Source organism: Heteronotia binoei, chromosome 6 (assembly GCF_032191835.1).
Source record: "Heteronotia binoei isolate CCM8104 ecotype False Entrance Well chromosome 6, APGP_CSIRO_Hbin_v1, whole genome shotgun sequence".
Classification (NCBI taxonomy): domain Eukaryota; kingdom Metazoa; phylum Chordata; class Lepidosauria; order Squamata; family Gekkonidae; genus Heteronotia; species Heteronotia binoei.
This window is the reverse complement of record NC_083228.1, coordinates 142,650,576-142,664,797: the sequence shown is the minus strand read 5'-3', so window position 1 is coordinate 142,664,797 and position 14,222 is coordinate 142,650,576. Positions and strand designations below refer to the sequence as shown.

At 47.5% G+C, this 14,222-nt stretch overlaps 1 protein-coding gene across 1 annotated transcript in view; it reads right to left on the bottom strand.

Annotated features, from left to right (window-relative positions):
* LOC132574379 (run domain Beclin-1-interacting and cysteine-rich domain-containing protein-like) overlaps window positions 1-13,817 on the bottom strand; it is a 39,971-nt gene extending 26,154 nt beyond the window's left edge. The window contains exon 1 of the mRNA XM_060242742.1: window positions 13,718-13,817. Coding sequence (XP_060098725.1) covers window positions 13,718-13,746 — 29 coding nt within the window. The 5' untranslated portion in view covers window positions 13,747-13,817. The remainder of the gene's footprint in view (window positions 1-13,717) is intronic.
* Between the last annotated feature and the right edge of the window lie 405 nt (window positions 13,818-14,222).

Sequence of the window (14,222 nt, the reverse complement as noted above, 5' to 3'; positions counted from 1 at the left end):
GGTGGGTCGCTGCCTTGGTGGGACGGTGGCTCAGTGGCAGAGCATCTGCTCGGTAAGCGGAAGGTCCCAGGTTCAATCCCCGGCACCTCCAACTCAAAAGGGTCCAGGCAAATAGGCGTGAAAAACCTCAGCTTGAGACCCTGGAGAGCCGCTGCCAGTCTGAGTAGACAAGACTGATGGACTGAGGGTCTGATTCAGTATAAGGCAGCTTCATATGTTGTTGGAGAGGGACAGTGGCTCAGTGGTAAGCATCTGCTTGGTAAGCAGAAGGTCCCAGGTTCAATCCTTGGCATCTCCAACTCAAAAGGGTTGGATCCTGCGTGATTCCCGTGTGCACTGCTAGGTACTGCAAACGACAGACGTGTTTTGGCACTAAACAAACACTGAAATAGAGAGGCAGTCAATAAAGCTCGATCGCCTCTACCTTAGACAAAAGCTGCTGCAAAAACCCCCCAAAGGCATGGACTACACATAGCGAAAGCAAGAGAGATATTCCAGGGCCATGAGGACTGCTCTCACTTCCCCTTACAGTGTGTGTGTGGGGGGTTTCCGTGAGTGGGTTGGGCACACTTGATCAGTGCTTAGGGGAGAGTCCTGTTGAACCCTGACTTAGCTTTTTTAGCCATAGGTGCGGGACAGATAAACACGAACAGGGCTCTTTTTTCCAGCACAGGGGTGGGGAACCTTTTTTCTGCCAAGGACCGTATGGATATTTATAACATCATTTGCGGGCCACAACAAATTATCGACTTAAAAAACAGTGCCCCGCCGAGGGAGAATGAATCAGGCCAACAAAATTAATGCAAATGATTGTTTTTCTATTTGAAGTCATGTGGGGAGAGCCTAATCTGGCATACACAAATACACACACGACCCGCCACCCTAGGCAAATGCATAGGTCCACGGCTTTTTTGTAGAAAAAGCCCAGCAGGAACTCAGTAGCATATTAGACCACATCCCCTAATATTGGCATATTAGGTCACACCCTCATGAGCATATTAGGCCACACCCTCTGGGATAATCAGGTGCAAACTGAACTGGGACAGTAACTTTTCCAGGCCCTGCAGCTATTCTGGCTGGCCAGCCAGGCCGCAGGGAGGCTGCCGCACAGAACATCTGGGACCTGTGATCCCTGCTGACCCTGGGGAGGCTGCTGCACAGCACAGCTGGGCCCCATGAGTCTCGCTGGCCAGCCAGGCCCCAGGGAGGCTGCCACATGGCAATCTATGTATCTGTCCAGCAATCCCCAAGGGCCACACCAAGTGACGTCGAGGGCCGCATAAGGCCCTCGGGACAGAAGTTCCCCAGCCCTGATCTAGCAGGAGCTCTTCTGCATATTAAGCCACGCCCCCTGATGTAGCCAATCATCCTGGAGCTTACAGGAGGCCCTGTACAAAGAGCCCTCTAAGCACTTGGAGGATTGGCTACATCAGGGGGGCGTGGCCTAATATGCAGAGGAGCTCCTGCTAGAAAAAGAGCCCTGAACAGAATTAGCGTTCTTTAGCAGTTAGCGTTACCGCAAGACCTGCTAATCGGCTCTCGGCCTTGGAGCTCACTGGGTGACCTTGGGCCAGTCCCTCTCAGGGTCATGCTAAGGATGACACGAAGGGGAGAACCACCTGTACCAGCTTGAGACCTCAGAGAAGGTGGAGGTGAAAAGTGCCCTCAAGTTGCAGCTGACTTGTGCTGACCCTGTAGAGCAGGGGTGTCAAACTCATTTGTTATGAGGGCCAGATCTGACATATTAAGAACAGAAGAACATAAGAGAAGCCATGTTGGATCAGGCCAGTGGCCCATCCAGTCCAACACGCTGGGTCACATAAGAACATAAGAGAAGCCATGTTGGATCAGGCCAGTGGACCATCCACTCCAACACCCTGGGTCACATAAGAACATAAGAGAAGCCATGTTGGATCAGGCCAGTGGCCCATCCAGTCCAACACTCTGGGTCACATAAGAACATAAGAGAAGCCATGTTGGATCAGGCCAGTGGCCCATCCAGTCCAACACGCTGGGTCACATAAGAACATAAGAGAAGCCATGTTGGATCAGGCCAGTGGACCATCCACTCCAACACTCTGGGTCACATAAGAACATAAGAGAAGCCATGTTGGATCAGGCCAGTGGCCCATCCAGTCCAACACTCTGGGTCACATAAGAACATAAGAGAAGCCATGTTGGATCAGGCCAGTGGCCCCTCCAGTCCAATACTCTGTGTCACATAAGAACATAAGAGAAGCCATGTTGGTTCAGGCCAGTGGCCCCTCCAGTCCAACACTCTGTGTCACATAAGAACATAAGAGAAGCCATGATGGATCAGGCCAATGGCCCCTCCAGTCCAATACTCTGTGTCACATAAGAACATAAGAGAAGCCATGTTGGTTCAGGCCAGTGGCCCCTCCAGTCCAACACTATGTGTCACACAGTGGCCAAAAATTTTATTTATATATACACACACACACACACACACATACATATACACACACTCTGAGGCTAATAGCCACTAATGGACCTCTGCTCCATATTTTTATCTAAACCCCTCTTGAAGGTGGCTATACTTGTGGCCGCCACCACCTCCTGTGGCAGTGAATTCCACATGTCAATCACCCTTTGGGTGAAGAAGTACTTCCTTTTATCCGTTCTAACCCGACTGCTCAGCAATTTCATCATATTTATTTTATTTTACATTATATATATATATCCTGCCCATTCTATGCAGACTCAAGGCGGCTAACAGCATAAAATAAACCATAAGCAATATTAAAACAATCAAACAATCAAATAAATTGCAATGGTGCTACTTCAGGCGGATCATATAATATTTTCCTTTCTCAACGCGCACAGATACGAGGCAGTTAGTACCGAAGCGCGATAGATCCAGCTGTGGTGGCACCCTCTTCTGTCAGATGTTATATGCCAGGGGTGGCCAACAATAGCTCTCCAGATGTTTTTTGCCTACAACTCCCATCAGCCCTAGCCATTGGCCATGCTGGCTGGGGCTGATGGGAGTTGTAGGCAAAAAACATCTGGAGAGCTAACGTTGGCCATCCCTGTTATATGCCATCCGAAACAGTTCAGCCTTGGGGGCCCTGCGGAACTGCGATAAGCCCCGCAGGGCCCTGATGGCTTCTGGGAGGGCGTTCCAAAGTATTGGGGCCGCAACCGAGAAGGCTCTTGTTCTGGTGGAGTTAAGTCTAGCCTCGTTTAGCCCAGAGACAGCCAGAAGATTTTGAGAGAGGATGGTGGAAGACAGTAGGGCTTGGCGTGACTTGGTCCAAGGGGTCACAAAGAGTCAGACTCAACTGTGCGACTGAACAACAACATTCATGGTTTGTTTGTCAAACATATAAACAGCATAAAAATGCACATAAGGTAGAGAAGCAGTGCAATTAAAGCACATGAATTACATACTTTATTGATCTAGCTTTGTCACGTGATAGAAGTATTACACATTTTTTTTCATCCTAGCTGTATCTGAAGAAGGGAGCAGTGATTCCCGAAAAAGCCTCCCCTGCCACAGATGTTGTTAGGCTTTAAGGCGCTACTGGGCTCTTGCTCTTTTCTACTGCAATTTTTCACGTTACTCAGAGAACTCTTCTTCAGGCTAGTTCTTGGGGGAGGGGGGTGGGAATTAAAATGGGGAAGAAAAATGCTCATTGGGATCAATTAAGATTCTTGATGACAGGATGTGAGAAGCATTTCCTTCTTTTTAATTGTTTGTTTGTCGGTTGAAGTCTGCCCTGAGGAAGAATTCCGTGTAACCTGGAACCTCGCATGCTTCTCCCACATGATGAGTCTGGGTTTTATTGTTCAGTCGCACAGTCGAGTCTGACTCTTCGTGACCCTATGGACAAAGTCACGCCAGGCCCTCCTGTCTTCCACCATCCTCTGAAGTCTGCTCAAATTCGAGTTTGTGACATCAGCCATCTCATCTTTTGCTGTCCCCTTCTACTTTTGCCTTCTGTCTTTCCCAGCATCAGGATCTTCTCCAGTGAGTGCTCCCTTCTCATTTGGTGGCCAAAGTATTTGAGCTTCAGCTTCAGCATCTGACCTTCCAAGGAACAGTCTGGGTTGATTTCCCTTAGGACTGACTGATCGGATCTTCTCGCAGTCCAAGGGACTCTCAAGATTCTTCTCCAGCACCACAGCTCAAAAGCATCTATTCTTCTGCGCTCGGCCTTCCTTATGGTCCAGCTCTCACAGCCATACATTACTACTGAGAATACAACAACAACAACAACAACAAATTTTATTTGTATCCCGCCCTCCCCGCCGGAGCAGGCTCAGGGCAGCTAACAACATGGTTCAGAGTTAAATTATACAAGTACATAAAACTACATTAAACATTATCAGCATTTAGTTAAAATCTGGTTAAACTTTAAAATTAATTAGTTAATTTTTAAAGTGCTAGTGCTATGTTTACCATCGTTTTGAATACCATCGTTATGAATACCATCGTTATGTTTACCATCGTTATGAATACCATCGTTTTGACTGTACGGACTTTTGTTGGCAGGGTGATGTCTCTACTTTTTATTATACTGCCCAGGTTTGCCATAGCTGTCCTCCCAAGGAGCAAAACGTCTTTTAATGTCATGGCTACAGGCACCAAGAATACTAATGTTTAAAATTAGATACTTTATTTTTAACGTCTACCACCTTGGATTCGTTCCCCCTTTGGCTAAACTCTACCCTACATATGAAGGAGGGAGAAGGAGGAGGAGGAGAAGGAAGAAAAGAAAAAAAATACTGGATTCATATTCCTACCTTCACTCTGAATATCAGAGAGCGGCCTACAATCTCCTTTCCCTTCTGCCCCCACAACAGGCACCCTGGGAGGTGGGTGGGGCTGAGAGAGCTCTGACAGAAGCTGCCCTTTCAAGGACAGTTCTGTGAGCGCTATGGCTGACCCAAGGCCATCCCAGCGGCCCCAAGTGGAGGAGTGGGGAATAAAACCCGGTTCTCCCAGATAAGAGCCTGTGCACTTATCCGCTACATCAAACCGGCTCTCCCTCCCCCTCTGCATTAGGCGATAATAAAATTCCAAAAAAGGGAAATATCTGTTCGTTGCAAGAAACCACCACCACCACGAGCCATGATTGCAGCCTGAAATAAGTTGTAGAACTAGCTCTGCCTTGGGAAAACTTCTGCCACTATTTACGCATTGCAATAATTCTACTCCACCTTCCCCTCCGCTCATGAAGGCTCAAAGTTATAAAATACATTTCTCAAACGGTCACTCAGGGCACAAAATATTCGACACGCTTTAAGGAAAAAATAAAGCCAGAACCCCATGGTTCTAAATTTGCACACATACCCTCTCGTCCATGTGACAAAAATCTCATCCTCCGTCAAAAGTGGCAAAACAGTTTGATGTCACCTTCTTAGAATCATAGAGTCGGAAGGGACCTCCAGGGTCATCTAGTCCAACCCCCTGCACGATCCAGGAAACTCACAAATAAAACGTAAAGGTAGTCCCCCTGTGCAAGCGCCAGTCGTTTCCGACTCTAGGGTGACGCTGCTTTCACAACGTTTTCACGGCAGACTTTTTAAGGGGTGGTTTGCCATTGCCTTCCCCAGTCATCTACGCTTTCCCCCTCAGCAAACTGGGGACTCCTTTGACCGACCTCGGAAGGATGGAAGGCTGAGTCAACCTGAGCCAGCTACCTGAAACTGGCTTCCGACGGGATCGAACTCAGGTTGTGAGCAGAGAGTTCAGACTGCGGTACTGCAGCTTTACCACTCAGCGCCACGGGGCTCTTCACAAATACCTCCCCCTAAATTCACAGGATCCTCATTGCTGTCAGATGGCCATCCAGCATCCGTTGAAAAACCTCCAGAGAAGGAGAGCCCGCCATCTCCCGAGGAGGAAGCCTGTTCCACTGAGGGACCGCTCTAACGGTCAGGAAGTTCTTCCTAATGTTGAGCCAGAAACTCTTTTGATCTAATTTCAACCCACTGGTTCTGGTCCTACCTTCTGGGGCCACAGCAAACAATTCCGCACCATCCTCTATACGACAGCCCTTCAAACACTTGGAGATAAAGATCACATCACCGTTCAGCCGCCTCCTTCTTAAACATGCCAAAGTCAGCAATACGCCAAACTATCTCAGAGGAAAGACTATTCCAGAGAGATGGAACCAGAAGTAAAATGCTTGTGAACGGCTTGTGACTAATCTAATCCTCTTGCACAGGACTTTGGAAAAAACAGAGTAAAGCTATGCCCAAAAGGCAGTCTTGTCAGCAGTCTTGCAAGCTAAGTTAGCGTGAGCTGGGTCGCAGATTTTTAGCCTCCTGCTCACACATTTTTGTCTTCGCTCAGGAAGGATAACCCCAGAGCGCATTAATTTATCCAGTAGCTCACAACTTTAATGCCAGTAGCTCACAAACTGGAATTTTTGCTCACAAGACTTAGAGGGAACATTGCTTGTAGGTATATGAGTTCCAAGCCAATAATGGCTTTAAATATAAAAACTAGCACCTTGAATTGAGGCCAGAACCATACAGGTAACAAGTTCAGTTGTTTTAAGACAGGTGTGACTAGAGATGTAAAATTTCCAGGAATTTTTAGGCTCGGAAAAACCCCCGAGTTTTTCCCCGTTTTTCTTCCGGAAAAATTGAAAAAAAAAAATGTTACATTAGCACTTCTTTTTTCTTTTCCAGATTGAAAGTCATTCTGTTACTTTAGGAACATAAAATATGACTACGGACAATTTTACTTGGCATGAAATTATCACAACTAGCTTATTAAAAACACAGTGTATCCAACCAATTATTACAAACAGAATTTACTTTTATAATGATATTTCTTTGCAATTTTAACAAACGGCGCAACAATCTCCTGAACTGTTTAATATTTGAACACTTTGTTTTAAAATATTTTATTTATCATGTTAAAATAAAACGTTCCATAGTCAATTTTTTTTTGTTTTCTTTTTTTCAGTTTTTTGGAAAAAAATAAAAAAGGCTTCAGGAAAAAAACGGGGGGGGGGGGAGACCACTTTTCCCCCTAATTTTTCCGGGTTTTTTCCTGTCACACTCAAGAGTCTACAAAGTAGCATGGACCACAAATTCCAAAGTTACCAGGCTGTTTTCAAGGGCACTCCCACACAGAGTGCATTGCAGTAGTCTAGCAAACACAAGCACATTTACTGTGGCAGAAGCCTTCAGAAGCCAGAGTTCCGGCCATGAGACACCTCTCTATTATCCAGGTGCCGCAAGACTCTTTGCTTGTTTTCGCTGCAGAAGACTGAAGAGGCAATGAGTAACAGTTGCCCAGAGCTTCATGGCACTTCAAAGGCAGGCCCCATGACCTGTGGTACGGAGCTCTGGTTGATGTCAGGTTGCTCCGCCAAACAAATGAGTCAGCCTTGGAGGTGCCACGAGACTCTTGGCGGTGACCAAAGCGCCCATTAGGATCACGATGACAGCCAAGGCTCCGCATGGCTAAGATTACCACACGTGGTTTCGCTGCTGCTATTAATTACTGACACCAGGACACTTGGTAATTATGGAGGGAACAGAGTTGCCAACTACCAGCTGGGATTACAAATGAGAGAAGTCACTCCAAAGGTTACAGTGACAAAATAACGAATATATTGTAATACACAATATAATAAACAGCGACGCTTTTTGTTACTTCCCTTAAAAAAAAGTCCACAAACAAAATATCGGTCTTGTTCTCCAACATGAGTTAATGGAGGTATCCTTGATATCTTGTCGTCGCAAAATCCCATTATCGATATCAATCCAATATCTCTAAGCCTTTTGGGCGTAGAAAACGTTGCCGCTTTGAGCCTTTTTGCGCGGGAGCCGTCATTGAGAGAACGTGTCAGACTTGGAACTTAAAAGTACACGGACCATAGTTTTGTAGCAGCTTAATCCATTTTATTTGAGAACTAGTTGTCTGTAGCAAGGACGGATTGGAATTGATACATTTCAATGGGTTACAGGTTATTTTAAACTCCAACATCAAACGCTAAACAATAAAGTCATTCTCACACATTTGGGAGGCAATAGATGGTTCACAGGCTCCCTTATCTCTCCCCCCCCCCCCGGGAGGAGTCCCGCTGATTACCTTGAGGCGCGAGCTATCTTCAAAGCTCGCTTTGTTGGGGCTATGTCCGGAATTCCCATGGGAGCTGTTTATTGTTACAACAGTGTTTGAAAATGCAAGCTCTTTCAAATGGTTAGTAGAGACATTCAAAATGGAGTTAGTTAGGACAAGGGAAGGCGGACAGTTTAAAGCATTTCTTAAGCAAGCAAGTTACAAGGTCTGACAGAACGTTTGGAGGCTTGTGGTCCCTATGAGTTGGTTATAAAATTCTAATATTGAATATTCCTAAATTTTGTGGAATGTCCCCTGTTGGCAAAGGTTGTGAAACAGGTGTGGAAGAAGTCGACGACCAGTCCAGGGAATTCCAAGAAGTATTAGTCCTACACATTGATACCGGATTTTGCAACAGGAAGAAAATATCAAAGAGACCTCCATCTACTCATGTTGGAGAACAAGACGGATATTTTGTTTGTGGACTTTATTAGGGACTTGTTTTTTGTTACCGTTTATTATATGGCGAACTCTCCACCGGCCATCGAAATAGAGGGGCACCAAAGAAGAGGTACAAGGACTCCTTGAAGAAATCCCTTGGCACCTGTCGCATCAACCATCACCAGTGGTCTGACCTAGCCTCAGATCGCAAAGCATGGAGGCACACCATCCACCAGGCTGTCTCTTCTTTTGAGAACGCACGCATAGCTGGTCTTGAGGACAAAAGGAGATTGAGGAAGAATCGCACTGCTACAGCACCAACCCTAAATCAGACTTTTCCCTGCAGCCACTGTGGCCGGACCTGCCTGTCCCACATTGGTCTTGTCAGCCACCAGCGAGCCTGCAGCAGACGTGGACTACTGCACCCTTCTTAAATCTTCGTTCGCGAAGCCAAGCCGAGAGACAATATATTAGCTATTTTGTCACTATAACCTTTTGCTTGTGTATATCTATGAACTTCCAGGTGAGGCCTGGAGTTCTCCTGGAATTACAACTAACTTCTAATTCTCAGGGGTCAGTTCTCCTGGAGGAAATGGTAGGTTTGGACGGCAGACTCCACGGAGTCACACACTTGCAGCGAGATGTCTGTTCTGTAGCGCCCCCCAACCTCCAGAAATTCCCTAGTCCAAAGTTGGCAACCCAGGGAAAGAACAGTACCCAACCCCACATTACTAAATAGCAAGAGTGACAACAAAGGTAAATTAATAATGCTAATAAAAATAATGTAAGCAAAGAAGCCTTATTGCAGCTATCGAGAATGGGGGATGGGACGTTCATAAAACTAATTAACAGTATAATGATACAATATTAATTCGTGCCAGCTTCCAAAAGTCTCCACGCACCGCAGCTTTAAGAGGGTGGCCAAAATCGAAATCCCAGACTCCCCCCTCTATGGGCACCCCCCCAACCTCCAGGAATTCCCTGGGCCAAAGTTGGCAACCCTGGGGAAAAGATATGACCTAACCCCACGTTAGCAAATAGCAAGAGTGATAAGAGAATAATCAATAATAATAATAGTAACAATAATAATAATAGCAGCAAAGAAACCTAATTGCAGAGTAGGGGGGCGTTAGGCAACATTAAATTAATGGGACAGTCAAGAATTCCTTCCCCAGATCCTCCCCTTCCATGGGCACCACCACCACCCCAATCTCCAGGAATTCCCTGGGCCTTGCCCAAAGTTGGCAACTCCAAGGACAGGACCCAACCCCACGTTATTGTAGCAAGAATGGCAACAAGAGTAAATTAAGAAAGAAAGGGGGGAAAGCATGATTACAGCTGCCGAGAATAGGGGATGGGACATTCATAAAACTAATTAATAGTATAATGATACGATATTAATTCATGTCCGCTTCCAAAAGTCTCCAAGCGCTGCAGCTTTAAGAGGGTGGCCTAAATCGAAATCCCAGATTCCCTTTTCTGTGGGCACCGTCCCCCAATGTCCAGGAATTCCCTAGCCCAAAGTTGGAAATCCTGGGGAAAGGATGGGACCCAACCCCACTTCACTAAGTAACAAGAATGACAACAAGACAAAATAATGCTAATAATAATGCTAATAACAATAATAATAGCAAAGAAGCCTTTTTGCAGAGTAGAGGGCAACAGGCAACACTAAATTAAGGGGACATAAATTCCTTCCCCAGATCCCTCCTTCCATGGGCACCACCCCCAAACCTCCAGGAATTCCATAGCCCAAAGTTGACAACCCTGGGAAAGGACAGGACACAACCCCATGTTACTAAGGAGCAAGAGTGTCAAAGCTAAATTAATTAACGCTAATAATAATAATAATGAAAGCAAAGAAGCCTTCTTGCAGAGTAGGGGGCGTTGGGCAACACTAAATTAATGGGAGAGTCAGAAATCCCTTCCCCAGATCCTCCCCTTCCATGGGTACCGCCCCCACCCAATCTCCAGGAATTCCCTAGCCCAAAGTTGGCAACCCTGGGAAAGAACAGTACCTAACCACAGGTTACTAAGTAGCAAAAGGGACAATGCTAATAATAATAACAATGACAGCAAAGGAGCCTCCTTGCAGAATAGGGGGCGTTAAGCAACACTAAATTAACAGGAGTGTCAGAAATCCCTTCCCCAGATCCTCCCCTTCCATGGGCACCGCCCCCCCAATCTCCAGGAATTCCCTAGCCCAAAGTTGGCAACCCTGGGAAAAGCACATGACCCAACCCCACTTCACTAAATAGCAAAAGTGACAAGACTAAATTAATAATGCTAACAATAACGCTAATAACAACAACAGTAATAGCAAAGAAGCCTCCTTGCAGAGTAGGGGGCGTTGGGCAACACTACATTAATGGGAGAGTCAGAAATCCCTTCCCCAGATCCTCCCCTTCCATGGGCACCGCCCCCCCCCAATCTCCAGGAATTCCCTAGCCCAAAGTTGGCAACCCTGGGAAAGAACAGTACCCAACCCCAGGTTACTAAGTAGCAAGAGGGACAATGCTAATAATAATAACAATGACAGCAAAGGAGCCTCCTTGCAGAATAGGGGGCGTTAAGCAACACTAAATTAACAGGAGTGTCAGAAATCCCTTCCCCAGATCCTCCCCTTCCATGGGCACCGCCCCCCCAATCTCCAGGAATTCCCTAGCCCAAAGTTGGCAACCCTGGGGAAAGCACATGACCCAACCCCACTTCACTAAACAGCAAAAGTGAAAAGACTAAATTAATAATGCTAACAATAACGCTAATAACAACAACAGTAATAGCAAAGAAGCCTCCTTGCAGAGTAGGGGGCGTTGGGCAACACGAAATTAATGGGAGAGTCAGAAATCCCTTCCCCAGATCCTCCCCTTCCATGGGCACTGCCCCCCCCCAATCTCCAGGAATTCCCTAGCCCAAAGTTGGCAACCCTGGGAAAGAACAGTACCCAACCCCAGGTTACTAAGTAGCAAGAGGGACAATGCTAATAATAATAACAATGACAACAAAGGAGCCTCCTTGCAGAATAGGGGGCGTTAGGCAACACTAAATTAATGGGAGAGTCAGAAATCCCTTCCCCAGATCCTCCCCTTCCATGGGCACCGCCCCCCCAATCTCCAGGAATTCCCTAGCCCAAAGTTGGCAACCCTGGGAAAGAACAGTACCCAACCCCAGGTTACTAAGTAGCAAGAGGGACAATGCTAATAATAATAACAATGACAACAAAGGAGCCTCCTTGCAGAATAGGGGGCGTTAGGCAACACTAAATTAATGGGAGAGTCAGAAATCCCTTCCCCAGATCCTCCCCTTCCATGGGCACCGCTCCCTCAATCTCCAGGAATTCCCTAGCCCAAACTTGGCAACCCTGGGAAAAGCACATGACCCAACCCCACTTCACTAAATAGCAAAAGTGACAAGACTAAATTAATGATGCTAACAATAACGCTAATAACAACAACAGTAATAGCAAAGAAGCCTCCTTGCAGAGCAGGGGGCGTTGGGCAACACTAAATTAATGGAAGAGTCAGAAATCCCTTCCCCAGATCCTCCCCTTCCATGGGCACCGCCCCCCCCAATCTCCAGGAATTCCCTAGCCCAAAGTTGGCAACCCTGGGAAAGAACAGTACCCAACCCCAGGTTACTAAGGAGCAAGAGTGTCAAGGCTAAATTAATTAACGCTAATAATAATAATGAAAGCAAAGAAGCCTTCTTGCAGAGTAGGGGGCGTTGGGCAACACTAAATTAATGGGAGAGTCAGAAATCCCTTCCCCAGATCCTCCCCTTCCATGGGCACCGCTCCCTCAATCTCCAGGAATTCCCTAGCCCAAACTTGGCAACCCTGGGAAAAGCACATGACCCAACCCCACTTCACTAAATAGCAAAAGTGACAAGACTAAATTAATGCTAACAATAACGCTAACAACAACAACAGTAATAGCAAAGAAGCCTCCTTGCAGAGCAGGGGGCGTTGGGCAACACTAAATTAATGGGAGAGTCAGAAATCCCTTCCCCAGATCCTCCCCTTCCATGGGCACCGCCCCCCCAATCTCCAGGAATTCCCTAGCCCAAAGTTGGCAACCCTGGGAAAGAACAGTATGCCCCCCCAGGTTACTAAGTAGCAAGAGGGACAATGCTGATAATAATAATAATGACAGCCAAGGAGCCTCCTTGCAGAGTAGGAGGCGTTGGGCAACACTAAATTAATGGAAGAGTCAGAAATCCCTTCCCCAGATCCTCCCCTTCCATGGGCACCGCTCCCCCCAATCTCCAGGAATTCCCTAGCCCAAAGTTGGCAACCCTGGGAAAGAACAGTACCCAACCCCAGGTTACTAAGGAGCAAGAGTGTCAAGGCTAAATTAATTAACGCTAATAATAATAATGAAAGCAAAGAAGCCTTCTTGCAGAGTAGGGGGCGTTGGGCAACACTAAATTAATGGGAGAGTCAGAAATCCCTTCCCCAGATCCTCCCCTTCCATGGGCACCGCTCCCTCAATCTCCAGGAATTCCCTAGCCCAAACTTGGCAACCCTGGGAAAATCACATGACCCAACCCCACTTCACTAAATAGCAAAAGTGACAAGACTAAATTAATGATGCTAACAATAACGCTAATAACAACAACAGTAATAGCAAAGAAGCCTCCTTGCAGAGTAGGGGGCGTTGGGCAACACTAAATTAATGGGAGAGTCAGAAATCCCTTCCCCAGATCCTCCCCTTCCATGGGCACCGCCCCCCCCCATCTCCAGGAATTCCCTAGCCCAAAGTTGGCAACCCTGGGAAAGAACAGTACCCAACCCCAGGTTACTAAGTAGCAAGAGGGACAATGCTGATGATAATAATAATAATGACAGCCAAGGAGCCTCCTTGCAGAGCAGGGGGCGTTGGGCAACACTAAATTAATGGGAGAGTCAGAAATCCCTTCCCCAGATCCTCCCCTTCCATGGGCACCGCTCCCTCAATCTCCAGGAATTCCCTAGCCCAAACTTGGCAACCCTGGGAAAAGCACATGACCCAACCCCACTTCACTAAATAGCAAAAGTGACAAGACTAAATTAATAATGCTAACAATAACGCTAATAACAACAACAGTAATAGCAAAGAAGCCTCCTTGCAGAGCAGGGGGCGTTGGGCAACACTACATTAATGGGAGAGTCGGACTAAGGCGAGGGGAAGATTCCTGCCCGTCTGGGGCCGCCGCCAAGGAGGCTCCGCTGCCGCCCCCGCCGCCCCTCACCTGCTCTCCTCCAGCTCGCCGACCTCCATCCCTGGGCGGCCGTCAGAGGCCGGGCCCGGCGGCCCCGAGTGCGAGGGCTCCTCCCGCGGCCATGGCCAGGCCCGGCGACAGCGACGCCTCCCGCCCACTCGCCCAGCCTGCCCTCAGCGCGAACTACAGCTCCCGGCATGCACCGCACGCAAAAGGAGCCGCCGTTTTCTCGGCCTCGCAAGGGACCGACTACGACTCCCGGCATGCAGCGGGGGGAAAGGGAGCGCTTCCTGGCCTCGGGGACTACAGTCCCCGGCGTGCGTTGCGTCAGCTTCGCCTGGGGCCGTGGCAGGGGTAGGACACGTTGGCTCTCCAGATGCTTTTTTTTTTTTGGCCTACAACTCCCATCAGCCCCAGCCATTGGCCATGCTGGCTGGGGCTGATGGGAGTTGTAGGCAAAAAAAATCATCTGGCGAGCCAACGTTCCATACCCCTGGGCGAAGGGAGCGTGAGGGGAAAATTACATTTTGCTGGG